Consider the following 17,642-nt stretch of genomic DNA (forward strand, 5'->3'; position numbering starts at 1 on the left):
GCCCTTTAGCATTATTAATAACCATCTCTAGATAAAGGAAGTTAGTTAGAATTGTCAATTAATTTTTCCCAAGTAGGTAGGATTTGAAAAGATAACTAATAATAGCTATGGTAGTACTAGTAATATGGAAAGAGAGAGAAGGTTGATGTGAGTTAAATTAGTGAGTAAGCCTTAACCTTATATGTGGTGGTAGAGTACTCAAGGTTGATGAGCTTTAATAATTGATAAAGCAATTTATATATATATGGAACATTTCTTAATAGGTATTACATGTGAATGGTTATTAAAATTTAACTATAAATATTAATTTTAAAAATACGAAACCATTGAATTTAATCTAATAACGAATAATTAAATCACAAATTTAAATTCTTATACTTAATTACTACTTTATTAAAAAAAATATATAAAAAAATATCTTTTTTTTACACTATATCAAAAATATGTTCATACAAATATATTTAACTAAAACTCAACTTTTTCTTTTCTTATTTTTCTTGCTAAAAACCTTTTTTTAATTTTTTTTAACCGATGGAACAATCTCAACCAATATGATATAAAAATGAGAGATTTTTTTAATTAGATAAAAAAATTAAGTATAAAAATTCAAAATTTTCTATTTTTATCTATTCATGGGTAATACCCATTAAAAGTGCACTCATATATATATATTGAGCTAGGTGGACAATACTCTAGCTAGTCTCTTTGTGGTCTTCCCTTTATACTATATATCAAGCTCTTTCTTGTAACTAGATTCTCTCAGCCAATACTACTAATAACAATAATATTGGCTCAATCATTTAATTTTGTATTGTATAATGGCTAGCTTGTGTTATTAAGACTCATACTATAATAATTTCCCATCTTGGTTAGACTTGATTTATCACAAGAAATGACAAATGATCCTATTATTGATGAAAAGACTTGTTTTGTGTCAATAGCCCATTGAAACATAAACCAAATGGAGAAAATAAAAATAAACCAATTTACAAAAAATATATATTGTAAAAATTAAGTGTAGAGTTAACCTATAATTCCATATATAAAGTTATTGCTTTCTTGTTATAGATTACTAATATGAGATTATTTTCTAATACACCCCTCATGTTGGTTGTATTGGAGTACAGCTATAATAAAATGACCTTGGTCACAATATTTACTTATTATTATTATCCTTTTATTTGTTTTTTTTTAAATATGTTTTAAAATAGTATAAATCAGCTTAACTTTTGTTAAATTAAACTTAATAATTGATCAAAAAATATTATGATCAAGCTGATTATATTTTTTTATATTTGTTTGTGCTAGAATTAGTTTTAATTCAAGTTAATTATATTAAAAAAAATAACGAAAAATTGAGTTCAGGATATTATTTGTATCATTTTAAAAAATATAAAATACGATTTATCATTTAACAAGAGTTTGATTAATAATTTTTGCAAAACACAAAATTCTGAATATTATTTGCTTAAAGTTTTTTTTTTTTCTTATTTTGTTTAGACCTTGATCACAGTATAACCAAAAGCCATAAAAAGATTATTTATTTATTTTATTTTTTGTGACGACCATAAAAAGAAAAATTGATAATAATGATATATTTTGAGCAATTTAAGTGAAAAAAAGGGGTTTTTTCATTTTTACACTTTAAAACATTTTTTTTTTTTTTATTTTTACAAAATTCTAGAAATTCCTATTGCAATTAGCGCTGCAACCTAAATTGTAAAAAAATCGTATAGAAACCCTTACTGCAACTAGTGCTGCAACTACTTTAGAAACTCAAACCGTAAATTTGAAAAAAAAGTTAAAAAAAATAGTATATGAAGTAATAAAACACTAATGTGAGTGTTCTTAATTAGGCAAAGAATGTCGGTAAATCATAGTATATAGTATGAAGAAAAATTGTTAGCTATAATAATGCTTTAAAATAATTCATTTATTTTTCTTATATATATATATATGATCTCTGCAGTACTATTAATTCATGACAGTAACAGACCATTCCATAGGTACATCATTTATTATTATTATTATTATTATTATAGGTATTTATTGAAACTTTAGTATATATATATATAGTCCCTTGTTTGGTTTTACAATTCTGTGGGCTATGATTATGAATAGAGGTGAGTTAGTAAGACCATGCTCAAGTAAGTGTCCTTTGAAAATGGTCCAACTTTGATTATTCACATTTTTGGCATAATGAGTACTAATGTATATGACACATTAATATGTGGAGTCCAGTCATAAATCAAACAACAATTAATGCCTACATATATATATGAAGAGATTATTGATAAATGAGAAATTGTTAAAAAAGTACGAGTACTATTTATTAAGGTGTATTATATATATTTATATATAGTGTAATTAAATATTAGATTTTATATAATTATATACAATAAGTTTTGTAGAATATTGTTAACTAATTGTAAGGTATCATTTTGCCTAATAGCAATGCTTTATATATGAATGAATGATAAGTGCTAATTACAATCTCTTATTATAAATTCTTAGTCAACCTCTACAGCTGAATGACATGTCGGAATATTTTTTTTTAATTTTCTTTATTATAGTTATAATTTCATTCTTGTAAAATTTTTAAATTTTTTGAATAGTTTACATTTTACAATACTGAAAATAAAATTCCTAATATATTTTAATTTATCACGCGTATTTAAAAAATTTCAAAATTATTTTCAACATTGTAAGCTATTTAATTTTTTAAAAAAATTTACATGGATAATTTTGTAACTGTTGGATCTTATTTTACCAGAATCTATATTTACTAACATGTATGTTGATAATAAATATATAATCTATAACAACCTAAATAAGAATAAACTTTAAAATAATGAAATAAACACAACAATGTTAGAAAAACCTCACATTAGTTGTAGCAAATGATATGATTTATTCCGTTCAGTTCTTTAATCCTTGATTTTTTTGTTGCAGAGTATGATCAAGAACTGAACTTAGACTCTCCTTCTCCTTCGATTGTCTTTATCATAGTCTTCTACAAATGTCTGAGTACCACATTAAATAATGTAAGTTTGTACTCAATTCACCTTTGGAACATATTTTTGAGAATGGGAATTCAAAAGCCATAGTATATGCCTATTTCGAAATTTGTGAATAAAAGAGAAGACGAAGATGAGACATTAAATTTTTTAATTTTCTTCTCTTTTTTTTTATATCGCTACACATAGGGTTAAGTTTAGATGAGATGGACTTAAAATAAAAATTCGGGCTAAAATCTAACTTTAGGGTCGTATTTTTCATGGGATTTAGAGTTAGATTTTTGCCACTTTTAATGAAACTAAACTGTCTTTTCATCTAATTATTAAATATCAATTTTATTTTAATAATTATAAATAATTATCAAATAAAAATATAATGCAAATATATTATTAATTAGACCCACAAGGAGTACTAATTAACAAATAAAACTTTGTATCTCTTTTAATTTCTTCTCAAAATTGTCCAAACTTAGTAAAAATTCTTAAATAAGACATAGTCTATTTTTCAATTTTAATTGACTTATTAGATCAATTAATTGAGTCTACAAGATGATATTATCTCAGACAATGTGGGGACCATGAGCCTATGTAACTAAAACTCCTAATAAGCAGCGATCTTGAAATCTACCAAGTAAATTTCCTAACTTATTAATTCTTCCTGACTTCACTATAAATTCAGAATTACACTCCTGATACATAGAACATTTCATACACCAAGTATAGATACGCTATAATTTATCCATTGTTTCAATCACAACAATCATTGATCCTCTATAGATAGTTTATATTGCGTAGAGATAAAATTACTATTTTACCCTTCAATGTATTTTATCCTTAAAACACTTAGGTGGCGTTTGGTTGGAGGTAATGAAATGGAAAGGAAACAATTTTTATTCCATTCCTTTGTTTGGTTGCATTTTAAAGTATTGGAATATCATTCCAATTGAATGCTTTTTCCATCATTTTGGTAGAATGGCTATTCCATTTTGAAAAGAAAGGAATGACCATTCCAATGTAACAAGAAAAAAAATTTAATGATTTTTTTATCAATTTTTTTATGCATTTTAAATTTTATTTCATTCCATTCCTATTCTTATTCTTATTCCCATTCTCATTCCTATATTTCATTCCTCCCAACCAAACGCCTTAGTTACTTACAAATGACATTTCGAGAAACTAATATAATTACTAAAAAGAGCGTTCAACCATTTAACGCCTTTAGCTAAGCTAAAAGGAAACCTTCGTTTCACTTTTAAATAATTATGGAAGCTATAAATATCCATATCTATGATTTACAATACTCTTACTCAATTGCACTACCGAGTTCTTAAGATGTAAGTATGTGCTATTTCTACAGGTAAGCTAGTAACGAACAAGTCAAAAAACCTGTGCAATACAATTAAACTAGAACTCAATTATCTCAAGATTGAGATCAAATGATCCATGATCAACTAAGTAACATTGACTTAGAAAAGATATAACAGTAAGTTTATGATATCTTTTCTATTGTCAATGTTGGTCTAGTCCAATGTATAGCCCATACAACTGATCCTGATTTACTTTACTAAAAGCTCTGGAAAAGACATTCCACTTATCTAAGTGCAAGCAATTAAACCTCATCACTATTTTCACGTTAGTGTAAATTTAGTGCACTGATATATTTCGAGACTAAATAATTTGAAGCATATAATTATAATTACTTTCCACCGTGATGACATTACTGTAATTGTGAATAACTATATGTTTGGAATTTAATAAAACTTATAATCACATAATAGACATGTGAACAAAACATATAACAAAATCAAGATATGATTTCAGATCTTTATTAAAAATAAATAAGATTATAATGAAATTAAGTTTTATTTAAGACATAAAATCCTAACAATAACTATAACGAACATCATCATGAAAAGAATTTTGAAAAAAATATTCTAATATATATTTTCAAATACAAAAGTTGATTAAAAAATTATAATAGAAAATTGATGGTAGCACTCTTCATGAATGAATATATATACCTAAAAGGCTAACACAAACAATTTAACACAAGGTCATGAGCCCCCTCTCAAATAATTTTGTGAATTTATATTTATATATATATAATATATATAAATATACCTTCATGTCATCATCATCTTGAAATAGTAATTATATAAATAACAATAGAAAAATAATAATATTTATTAATTAGGAAAATTACTTTATTATATATTATATTTGTTAATTTTTTTTAAATTTACGTTTTGAGTTGCTCTAGTAACTTTTATGTAGGTTGCTATACAGATTTTGATTGCGATATTTAGGTTACTCCATTAGTTGTTATAGAAATTTTTGTGTGGAATTTCGTAGGAATGTAAAAAAAAAATAGTTTTGAAATGTAATTAAAAGTTAAAAAAAAAAAATCCTATTTATTAATGTACGTGAAATATTATATATGCTATTAATTTATTTATTTTTTTGGTGAAAATATGCTATTAATTTATTAATATACGTATAATTTCTTCTTTTTTTTTTTCAATTTAACAAAGGTATTATTCTTACTAGATCAATTATCTAAAATTTTAATCGTGGATATATAAATATTTGATTTCATGAAATGACTGAGGAGATCATGGGAACCCACTCATGTTTCCAATCTCACAAACATGAAGACAAAATCACAACCAACAATTTTATCTCTTAGATTTTTTTTTTATTTGTTTAAAAAAAATAAAAATAAAAAAAATCCATAGCTAAGAGTATGTACGGTATAGCTTTGTTAATTAAAGCTGGAACAAGAAATTGGTGTTTGTGTAATAAGATGGGGTCAGAGACACTGAGAATCATATATATAAATATATATATATGTGTTATACTTATCAAACTTTTTTTGTTGGGAAATATATATATATTATGTATACTAGCAAAAATTACGTGCGAGGCACGTATACTAAATTTTATGCTAGTTTTTTCTATGTTATTTGAAAGTGATACAATTAAAAATTAAAGAAAAAATATTATTAGTTATTAGGTAAGATTATTATTATGTGTATCTAATATTATAGTTTATAATGTTGTCAATTAAAAGTGAATACCGAATGCAATATATTAGTGTTTAAGAAAGCTTGATGATTTAAATATGTTCTTAAGTTAATCCAAAAATAAATTAAAAATTGATGTTCCAATACTTAAAGAAACATTACTTAAATGGGTGTAAGATAAAAAAAAAATTAAAAATCAATCTCTAAATTGTTGATAATTGAAGATAGCATTTGTCTAAAAATTGTAGATAAGAAAACTAATGATAGTCATTGGTGGATTTCAATCTTCAGTTGCTTCGATAGAGACAATAGTGTAATTTTTGTATTTTACACTTTTCATTCTAGCCGGGTCCGCATATATGTGGATTGTCTATTTTTTTCGTTGATAAATTGAATATGGTATTGACAAAAAGTGAAAACCATGTTTAACAAAAAGTGATAGTATTCTATAAAAAAATACTATTAAATTATTTGAATTTAAATTATTTTAAAATACTATATTTTATTAAAATAAAACTCTATATGATTAAAATTTCATATTTATCTTTATTCAAAAAAAAAAAAATTTGATAAAAAAAAAGAAAAAAAATGAAAAGTTTTTATTATTATCTCTATTGCCTTTCTAAATGTGAATATTGGTCTCTTCTTTCTTCCATATTCTTCTTTATTTTTGGTATATTGTGTTTGCAACATATATGTAAATTATTACGTAACTTTAACAAACTTTGCTCCTAGAAACTAATGCATATGCCGAACTTTTAGAATCATTTGTTAGCTGTAAACTTTGTTGGGTTTTTTTTGCCATTGATGCTTGGTTTTGTGAACTTTGATAAAAGTCACGCTTTTTTTTTTTTTATTATTATTATTACTTATATATTTTTTTATTAAGTTGTGAAGAAGAAAAAAGAGAAGTGCGGATTGGAATATTATGAGTGATCCCATGAGAATGTCAAAATTGTAATAGGAAAAGGAATATAATAAATAATTAAAGAAAACCCAATCGTAGATGTACAACAGCAAAAACCCGATCTTATTTTTTTGGATTTAATAGGATTTATTTTATTATATATAAATAAAAAGTGATCCACGAATTTTTCATAAACCATTTTATTTTTAATAATAAACTATTTTATTTTTAATATAAATAAAAAGTAGCCCATAAATTTCTCATAAACCAAAAATTCTGTTATATAGGCATACTTTATATAAAATAGATATAAATTTGTGTAAACTTTTTCCAATATATATAAATAAAACCATAAACTTTTCCCATATTTTTCTCGAAAGGAATTATGTAATGGTTTTTTCCTTACATAATTTTACATTGTTATAAATTCAGAATTATTAATAATCATGATACTAAATCTCTTTTTCACTTTATAGTCAAATTTTTTTCTTCCAAGATTTTTCGTAAATTTTTATTGCAATCAAAATTTATCTGCTTTATATAATGTATACGATTGAGAATGGGATATATGGGTTTGTGACTCCGGCTGTATTTTTTATAAGTGTGTTCAAATATTCTAAGAGGGACCGATAAGTTTTTTAAATGGGTTGTGATTCTCGAATATTTAAATATTCAGTTTAAATATCAGTTCAAATATTAATGGGATTTGTTTTATTATTATTTTATTATATACAAAATAATATTTTATTATTTTATTAAATAAAAATAAAAAAATCACCCTGAATTTCTCATAACCAAGAATTTTAGTTATATAGGCACACTTTATATAGAATAGATATATTTTGATTTGCCTTTGATTTTAGTATGGATATATTATATATATGATGAGCAAATATAGTAAAGCCATGATGCAAAGACGACTTGGTCTTCACTTTATCCAAGTTTTGTCTCAAAATAATAATAATGAATGTGAAAAAACACATACACACAAATATATATATATATATATATATACACATATAAAATGTTATGGTTCTGTCACTATCCATTTGTGTCTTTGTTACAAAACTAGATATATAACTTGAGAAAACCATGAACAAGAAGAAAAAAATAATTCAGAAATATATTGTGTATATATATAAATAATGATTTTGATTAATCATAAAACACAATGGATAAGATGAAAAGTAATTTATGTGGTTGCTAATATACCCTTTTTTTCTTGTGAGTACATATTCAAACTCAAATTTCAATCAAATGAAAAAGTTAGAATTAATTAATACGATGTCCCAATTTTCAATTGATAAAGTTTTCATATTCAATACTTTATTTTTTTATAATAATTTATCCCTAAAAAATATTTATTTTTATATAATGACAACGAACTGAAAGTAAAAAAAATTGTAATTAATTATAAATTATTATTTTTATATTGTGATTAAAAATTTCGCGAGTAAAGATATTAATCACGAAAATCAGAATTTATTGTGATTAAATATGTTTTTAGTCATAATATTTCCTGTGACTAAAACTGACAATTTATATTTAAATATTATGTTCTTTTTAGTCACAAAATAATTTTTGATTATGACTAAAAATCACATTTAATCCTAAAAAAATTTATCAGTAAAGTGTTTAGTGTATATTCTCCTTTGGTAATGACTCCATTTTATGACACATCCGTGGTGGTTAGTTTCACTGCAATTTTATTTTTTTTTATATTTTTATTTTGAAAAAGAAAGTTATAATAAAAAAAGATATATGATTTTGTTAGGCAAAGTGATAAATAATAAAATGGTAGATTTGGGAATCACATGAAAGGGAACATGCTTTGTCTGCATTTAGTACGTCCACATGGGGGATTATTATGACACATTCAATTTGGTTGATTCACAAATTATGATCACATATATAATAATTATCACCATGTTTTATTACACTATATATATATAGTCTATATATAGTCCCTTTTTTTTTTCTCATGAAACTTAAAACACACTTTATTCATATAAATTTTTTTTTTCATATTTTTTTTATTTTACAATTAATGTCTTTAATTTATTTAATTTTTGGTATTAATTTCATTTTTTTTCTTACATTTTTATTTCTATCGTAAAGATATTTTATATATACTAATAAAAGTAACACGTTACACGTGAAATATATTTTTTGCTTAGTTTTATTTTCAAAAATTTATTATTATTATTATTATTATTATTATAACTCTATGCAAATAAAATTATTTAGTCTTTTTTGTACATTATAATAATTTTGTTCTCAAATATTTTTAGTGATTTTTAATTAATTTTCTTTAGTTTTTGCCTATATATTAATTTATTAGTTCATTTAGATTAGTTTTATGTAGTTTTTGTAATTATTATTAATTTTGATTATTTTTCTATTTTATAACTAATTATCTCAATATTGTGTACATTGGGACTTAAATGTGAACTTTTGGAATTAAATAGAGTGAAAAGATTAGATGAAAAATACAAAAAGATCAAATTAAAGACACAATAAAGATATATGGTGCTTTGTGTCACATTAAAGTTAATGTGCATTTTTATTAGCCAATCAAAGTTGGTCCTATCACATTTCTATATGATGTTTATCTCTTCTCTTGTGCATGAAGAAATTAAAATGAAAGAAAAAAAGAAAGAAAGAAAGAAATGGGACATGGGCTAGGTGGATATAATGTGTGATTAAGCCCAAAATTATATTATGAGAAATTTACAAAAATATTGAAATTTTAGTTAATTTTTACAAAGATACTGTTACACGGAATTTTTTTCAAAAATACTGTGTTTTTATAGAACAACAGTAAAACACAAAACAGAACAACTAAAAATAACAGTGGAATAACTAAAAAACAACCGTAGAACAATAGTGAAAATCTAACACAGTACACATCATAAAACTTACACATTATTTTTGGGAAAAAAAAACATAGTATTTTTGAAAAAAATTCCACCCCACAGTAAAAAAGTTAAAAAGTTAAAAATTTCAGTATGTGGTGTAAATAATTCTATTATATATAGGGTAAATTGTGATATAAATATCCAAAGTGTTAAATTTGTAAGCGACATAAACTCAATGTTTATTTTTAGCGTCATAAATATCCAATATTTATCAAACTATAATTTTCTTTCAGTTTCGTCAGTACAAATTTCGTTTTGAATTTCTTAAAATAACATTTGGAAGTAACTGATACTGCATGTTTTTATCTAGACCCAATAATCTAAAATTTGAGTCTTATATGTGTCATGTTTAAAACAATAACAGAGTCTATTGGTTAATTTATCACACCACTACCACCACAATCACAACACAACACAACCAGAAACAACCATCAACCATCCCGTTCTGTAGCTTTCTCTCCATTTCCACTCTCTTTCACCCTAACTTGTGACTCTTTGTTTCCATTTGCTTATGCGGTGTTGGCAAATGGACTAGGAAAGAGCGCCGTGGTTTAAACCCAGAATCTCAGAAACCTCGAACCCAACTTCCTGAAACCCAGAATCCTAAAAACCCAGCTCCCCTCTCCAACCTAGAAAACTCTAACCCTCTCTCCTGCTCGATCTCTCTCGTTTAAGTCACAACTCGTGATCTCATGCAACCCAGCTCTCCTCTCCAACCCAGAACCCCAACCCAAATGCCCCACTAAATTCACTCGCTCCACACTTTCTCATGCAACTCAAAGGCCAAAACAAACAACCTGTAATCTTGATAGTTCATAGAGCATTGTCTATCAACCTCACAAGTCAAACAAATAACATAAACATTAATGAAACAAATAAAAAACAACTTTCAGAAAGGATGCCAAAAAAAAAAACTTGCAAATATATGTACCATCACATGTAATAAAGTAAAATATTATTTCTACTTATTGATTATTAATTACCTATAAAATCTCTTGCTAACTTGGGCAAAGTTAACTAGAAGCTTTCTTAGGAGTCATATTTATTTGCATTTTCAGTTTTTCTATTTCTTAACAACATTATATTGATGCATGAAAATGATTAAACATACATTGACAGTGATGGTGTACATCTAAGATACAACATTATCAGTCTTAGTCATTTATACAATGGAAGATTATTACAGGGGCTGCATTGCTGGGTAAGGAGTTAAGTAGATGAGACTCGTAACAAAATTAAAAATCTGCACATTTGGTCCGCGCAGAGATCCCTAACTCCAAATTCAGCTCTCAATAATAGCTTATTCATCTGCCATGGCTAACTCCAATGCATAATCATCTCTATCCTGTAACATCCATGTAGTGCGGAACATAAGCAAAAGTGAAAATGTACGATTCCATGTCAAAAAGAAGTTTGGGGATCAAAAGTGGATTCAGAACTTACAATTGGTCCTCGAGCGAAATATCTTCCAAACTGAAGCCAATACACCTGCATGTGCCAAACATTTCAAGTTCTACAATGTTAAGAAACAGTAAAACCGAAAATGCAAATAAATATGACTCCTAAGAAAGCCTCCCCCTGCTCAAATAATATTTACTAGGTTTCAAAGTTCTCTGCACCAAATTGAAAGGGCGAAACTATTTTTGTGCAAAAGAAAGGCGCAAATATCCTTGACAACGATACCTTAAAGAAGCTAAGATAGCACAGAATCCATTCTAAGTTCATAAAACTATATAGCTTAAAGTTTAATACCTCATCTTCATCTTGTGTTTCAACTTCAAGATCAGAGGATGGAAAGCCCACGCAAAGAAGTGCATACCCCTGAATTTTCAAAAAGCAAACATAAGTTTTAACAATTTCATTTATTTTCTATTCAATATGTAACATCAAAATTTGCAAATTATCATCAACCAATCTTAGTTGAAACAATGTCGTATAGGGTTACTTCTAATTGAAGGAATGTCTCATAGTGTTACTATACTATCTATCTCATCAATTCATTACATTTGAACAACAGCTTCTTTCGTATGCATCAATTTTGTAGTCCAATTCCAACCATAATTTATTGCCGTAACCTTCCAACTTTACAGTTGTAATTCTAAGCAACATCAAGAGGTCTTCCTTGCCTGTGAAGTCATGCTTTGTGAATGACCTCTTTGTGATTAAGTGTGTGTAAGCTAGTTTTTTCTTTTAATATATTTTATTTGTTTGTAACTTGCTTTTATTCACAATGTACTTGTACAAAATAATGTCAATATGAGCCAAATTTATAGGCTTGCCTTTGCTTTCAGTTCAGAAGATATGCCGAGGGCTTCAGGCTGTCTAAGTTCTCCAGACTTTACTCGTACGGCACAGCTAGTGCAGCAACCTGGCAAAGAAACTTATCAGAAACTATAAAGCATAGCACTAATAATGCCAGGCAGCAGATATTGATGGTCATATAGGGGCTAGTTACCCACTTTTGGGCTTCTAAAGCTCCAAAAGCACTTTGACTGTTGTTGGGTTTCCAGTGAATTTCAACTTTTAGCTTTGAAAAAGGGAAATTTGAATTTCCATACTTACAAAACCCCATTATTTTTTTCCCAAATACATACTTACTAAAATTGTTAATATATGCCAATTTTACTAATTTTCCAAAACTAACCCTCCCATTTGAATTCAACTCTCAGCCGACTCTCTCTCTCTCTCAACTCACCAACACCCCACGCCACCCATCAACCCCAAACGGTGACCCACAAAACGTTCACCCACGCTCAACCCCAACCCCAAACTGTCACCGATGCTCAACCCACGGAACCCGAAGAAAACCCCAACAACCCCAGCCCCCCAACCCCTCTCTCTTCGTCTCTCTAAAACTGGAAAAAAAAAAAAAAAAAAAAAAAACTCCAGTAGTCCGATGGTCGGACCATGGGGTCCTACCAATCGGACCCATGGTCCGACCATCGACCACCGGAGTTTTCTTTTTTTTTTTCCGGTTGAGAGAGACGAAGAGAGAGAGGTTGGGTACGATGGTCGGACCATGGGTCCGATGGGGTCCGATTGGTCGGACCCCATCGGACCCCATGGTCCGACCATCGACCACCGGAGTTTTTTTTTTTTTTTTTTTTTTCAGTTTTAGAGAGACGAAGAGAGAGGGGTTTGGGGGCTGGGGTTGTTGGGGTTTTCTTCGGGTTCCGTGGGTTGAGCGTCGGTGACAGTTTGGGGTTGGGGTTGAGCGTGGGTGAACGTTTCGTGGGTCACCGTTTGGGGTTGATGGGTGGCGTGGGGTGTTGGTGAGTTGAGAGAGAGAGAGTCGGCTGAGAGTTGAATTCAAATGGGAGGGTTAGTTTTGGAAAATTAGTAAAATTGGCATATATTAGCAATTTTAGTAAGTATGTATTTAGGAAAAAAATAATGGAATTTTGTAAGTATGGAAATTCAAATTTCTCTTTGAAAAATTTCTTGAGGAAGAGCTTAGAAACTAAGGCATGTAAAAATAACAAAAGAACACGAAGAAAATCGTCAATCAAAGATCTAAGCAAGCATTTTGAAACTCTCTTTCTCTCTTACACACGCAATTTAAGGAAAAATCAAAAAAAGAAGCAATTTTTAGGTATACAACTAATCAGAAATGATGACAGAATTAAATAGCGAAATTGTCCCCCATACTATGCAATAATTCACAGGTGGAATCATGGAAGGTAACAATAATTTTATTGTTTAAACAAACTAAATCCATTGCTACTTGCCTTCAAACCTCTGAAACATAGTCATTGCAACTCATGTGAACTAGGGAACCGTGTTAAAAAGTTGAACATTCAATCCATATACCAAGAACTACACACAAGAAAGATAGCTCTCATAAATACCCAAAACAACTCATTATGCTGCTGACTCCATCAATTTGTCCTCCCAACTTGAAAAACTATACTAAAAAAATTCAAGCACCAAAATTTGAGCTTAAAATTGAATTACCCTTTTATACTATACCCTACAATCTTTGTCTACAGTGTTATGATGCTAAACTTTAAAGATACAAAATTCTATTCCATGGAAGTATCCATATCTACATCAAAATTCTATCAATGAAAGTAGAGCAAAAATTCATCAAAAAGAAAAATTGACTGTAGATAAGAAAACAATACCGTGCCTGCAAGCAAAGGGAAGAGATATATCCTGAGCTTCAGCTGTGTGCAATATATATTGGTCCTGCAAATTTTAATCATGTTACACCTAAATTGTTCAAAATTTTGATGTAAATTTAATGTCAATGAATGATTATTTTATCAATTTTCTCATGAACCAAAGAGAATTTTAATCAAATTAACACAAAAGAAACACTAAAATACTGCCACATTTCATGATTCGATATGTTATTATTTTTCTCGAGAAACAAACGCAAAAATGTAATATTTAAAAATCAATGGGTGTACCTCAGGGACGGTGAACTGGTGAACAACACCTCTCTGTCTGTCGTGGACAGTGACCTTGTGAGATGGAATTGTTGGGGAAGGAAGTGAGGCGGTGAGTCCAGCTGGCGTTTGGAGTTGGGAGGTGGTGGTTTTGCGGCGTTGTTTTGAGGGATTGAAAGGATGGTGAAGTGTGGAGATTTGAGGGGTTAGTGGGGGTTTTGGGTAGAGGCAAGTGGTGGCTGAATTGTAGGGAATGGTAAGCTCCATTAGAGGCTTCATCTTTGTTGTTGTTGTATATGGTTAATTGTTACTTAGTATTATCTGCTACTGCTACTATTCCACAAGAGGATAACGGGGAGAGAGAGTGGGCTATAATTCACTGCTACCCATTTTATTTGATGAAAATTACATGAAATATGGGATTTCATAACAAAGTTAGAAAAATATGGCATTTTTAAGTTTGCCACTCTTTTATGACATTTTTTTACATTTAAGATTTTTTATGGTATTTGATATGCCATATTTTTATAAACTTATTATCCAATCCCATATTTTATGTTTTTGTTTTTAGCTTAATTAGTTTTATTTATTTTTTAATTTATTTTACACTTACATTTTAGGGTTTCTTTTTATTTGAAAAATTTACACCAAATATTACATTTTTTTTCAAACATTGCATTTTTTAATTTGACAAGAACATTTTATTTTTATACTTTTATTAATTTTTTTTTCTTTTTTACTTATTGAAACTTCAAAAAGTTTTTTTTTTTGTCTTTTTTATATATTTTTTAGTCAATTTTGGCTCTCTTTTTTCTTTTCAACTTTTAAGTCCTACTTTTTTTTTTCTTTCTTTCGCTTATCTCTCTCTATTTTTTTTTTTAATTTCTTTTTGTGTCTCTCTTTTTTTTTTTTTTAAATTTTTTTTCTCAACCTAATTTTTTTTCTCTTAATATATATAATAAGTGTACATTTTTTTATTTCATTTTTTTTTTTACAAAAATTAAAGTTGTTTTTTATTTAAACTACTATTTATTTTTTTTTTTTGTTAAAAACTAATTATTCCATTAAAAACAGCAGAAAAAAAAAATCAGTTTCATCAACATCATCCTGAAAAAAAAAAAACAATATAAAAAATCATAATCTAAAAAGAATCCAAACTTTAAAAACTAGTTTCATCAACATTGAAAGAAACTAATAATTTCATTTAAAGAATACAAAAAATAGTTTCATCAACAAGATAATGAAAAAAATTACAATTTAAAGACGATAATAACTTTAAAAACCAGTTTCATCAATATTAAAAGAAACGAATTATTTCATTAAAAGAGGCAAAAAAAAAAATAGTTTCATCAATAACATAATAAAAAATACACAATGCCTAATAACTAAACTTTTACAAATTAACGATACTAAATTTAAAAACCAGTTTCGAACATATAAATTTTATATCAATACCTAATAATCAAACTTCTAACTTCATTCTTTATTTTGGCATTTAATTTTTTATTTGCTTGCTCAAAAATTAGAGTTAATTTAAACATACAATATGCAGCAAATATAACAAAGAGAATCATAAATTAAAATGAAAGAGAAAAAAAAAAAGAAACAAAGAAAATTAAAGAGACAAAAGTGCAATAAAAACCATAAAAGAATAACAAAAAAAAAAACAGTGGAATGTGAGAAACCAGTTAGTAAAACAACCAAAATAAAAACAAACAAATAAAAACCAGTTTCTTGAAATAAATTAATAAAAAATTGAATAAAATTCAATTATGAACAACAATAAAAAAAAATTAGTTATAAAAACTAGTTACTTAAAAAAACCAGTTATGAAAATAATAAAATAATATGTGTGTCAGAAACTGATTAATTAAAATAAAATAAAAATTGTTGTTCAAATATCATACAATAAGAAAACTGTTTTTATACAAACTAAAAAACATATAATAATATCATAAAAATTGAGCAACCCTATTAAAGAACAGTTAAAATCTGTGAAACCAGTTTCGACATGTGAAACCAGTTTTGACGTTATAAAAAATCATAACAAAATACAAATGTTAATAATAAAGTTAATTGAAACCAGTTTCATCAGACAATCAAATAAAACCATACACACATAAATATACAAAAAAAAAAATACTAATTACAAATATAATCAAAACAACACATAATGCCTACCAATAATTTAATAACAAAATATAAATGTAAGTTTCCAACCTAGAAAAAAAATAATAAAAAAGTAACTTGAAAAAAATTCTAATAACATAATGAAACTATTTTTTTTATTCTTTTAATGAAATTAATAGTTTCTTTCAATGTTGATGAAACTGATTTTTAAAGTTTATATTATCTTTAGATTATAATTTTTTATATTGTTTTTTCTTCAGGATGATGTTAATGAAACTGGTTTTTTTTTTCTGCTTTTAATGAAATAATTAGTTTTTAACAAAAAAAAAACAAAGGAAAAAAATAGTACTTTAAATAAAAAAAAAACAAGTTTAATTTCTGTAAAAAAAAATAATATCTATAGTTGAGATCATTTTTATTTATTTTAGTATTTTATTTTTTAAAAAAAGAAATAATAAATAAAAAGAAACACAAATTTAAAGTTTTTTATAGCATTCCTCAAGACTTTTTCCCATATTTGTAAGTTTTTTAAAAAATGCCATATTTAGTGTAATTAAGTTTTTATGCCATATATATCAAAACTTATCTTTATTTTCCCATATTTTTGTAAATAGCCCTTTTATTTGTTACCTACTATATCCACATGTAGTGTAGTGATGTAAACATGGATAGAGAAATAGAAGAATACCCTCTATTTTCATTTAAGTATATTTATCTTCAAATAAAATTTAATTTAAGTATATTTAGTATTATACTTAAATTATTTTTACGCACTCACATAATAAGATATAATTTCAAATATAATAGATTTGTATTCTTTATAGATAGATGTGTAGATTCATGAGAAAGATAGGACAAAATTTTGATTGGAGAAAAATGAAAAACTATCATGAAGTGATAGGGATAAACTTAGTAAAATAATTTAAAAATGAGGTAAACATAATAAATTTTGAAAAAGAGGGTAAAAATTAAAGATATCAAGTTAAAAGAGGTATGTAGTGTAATTTCTTCCTGTAAATACGGGCAGAACCGGGCCTAAACATAGGCGGGCTAGGCTTGTACCTAGGACCCACATTTTCTGGGGGCTCAAAATAAAAACTGAAAGATTTCATTAGGTTTTTATTTAAGTTACATTAAATGTATTGTACACAACAAATATTGATAGTTTGGTTAGTTGGATTGTATGACACATTACACATGGTGTGTGTGGGTTTGAGTCACATGACACTCTTTTTTAATATATTTTTTTGGTTGTA

The 17,642-nt window shown here is 26.7% G+C and overlaps 1 protein-coding gene across 1 annotated transcript; it reads right to left on the reverse strand.

The window, feature by feature from the left end:
• Positions 1–10,923: 10,923 nt before the first annotated feature.
• LOC115716481 (ferredoxin C 2, chloroplastic) lies at positions 10,924–14,651 on the reverse strand. The gene is made up of 6 exons (XM_030645293.2): positions 14,278–14,651; positions 13,990–14,053; positions 12,145–12,233; positions 11,618–11,686; positions 11,309–11,353; positions 10,924–11,210 (listed from the first exon to the last, which is right to left on the reverse strand). Exons 1-6 carry the CDS (start codon positions 14,533–14,535, stop codon positions 11,166–11,168), a joined length of 570 nt encoding a protein of 189 aa, XP_030501153.2. The 5' UTR covers positions 14,536–14,651; the 3' UTR covers positions 10,924–11,165.
• Between the last annotated feature and the right edge of the window lie 2,991 nt (positions 14,652–17,642).

Source organism: Cannabis sativa, chromosome 5 (assembly GCF_029168945.1).
Source record: "Cannabis sativa cultivar Pink pepper isolate KNU-18-1 chromosome 5, ASM2916894v1, whole genome shotgun sequence".
Lineage (NCBI taxonomy): Eukaryota > Viridiplantae > Streptophyta > Magnoliopsida > Rosales > Cannabaceae > Cannabis > Cannabis sativa.

Excerpts from the sequence above, each read along its gene's own strand:
- LOC115716481 (XM_030645293.2), bottom strand. The coding sequence starts at position 14,535 with ATGAAGCCTCTAATGGAGCTTACCATTCCCTACAATTCAGCCACCACT. Across the intron at positions 11,354-11,617 it reads AAACACAAGATGAAGATGAG|GTGTATTGGCTTCAGTTTGG; the intron begins GTATTAAACTTT and ends TGGCACATGCAG. Across the intron at positions 11,211-11,308 it reads ATTTCGCTCGAGGACCAATT|GATAGAGATGATTATGCATT; the intron begins GTAAGTTCTGAA and ends TGGATGTTACAG.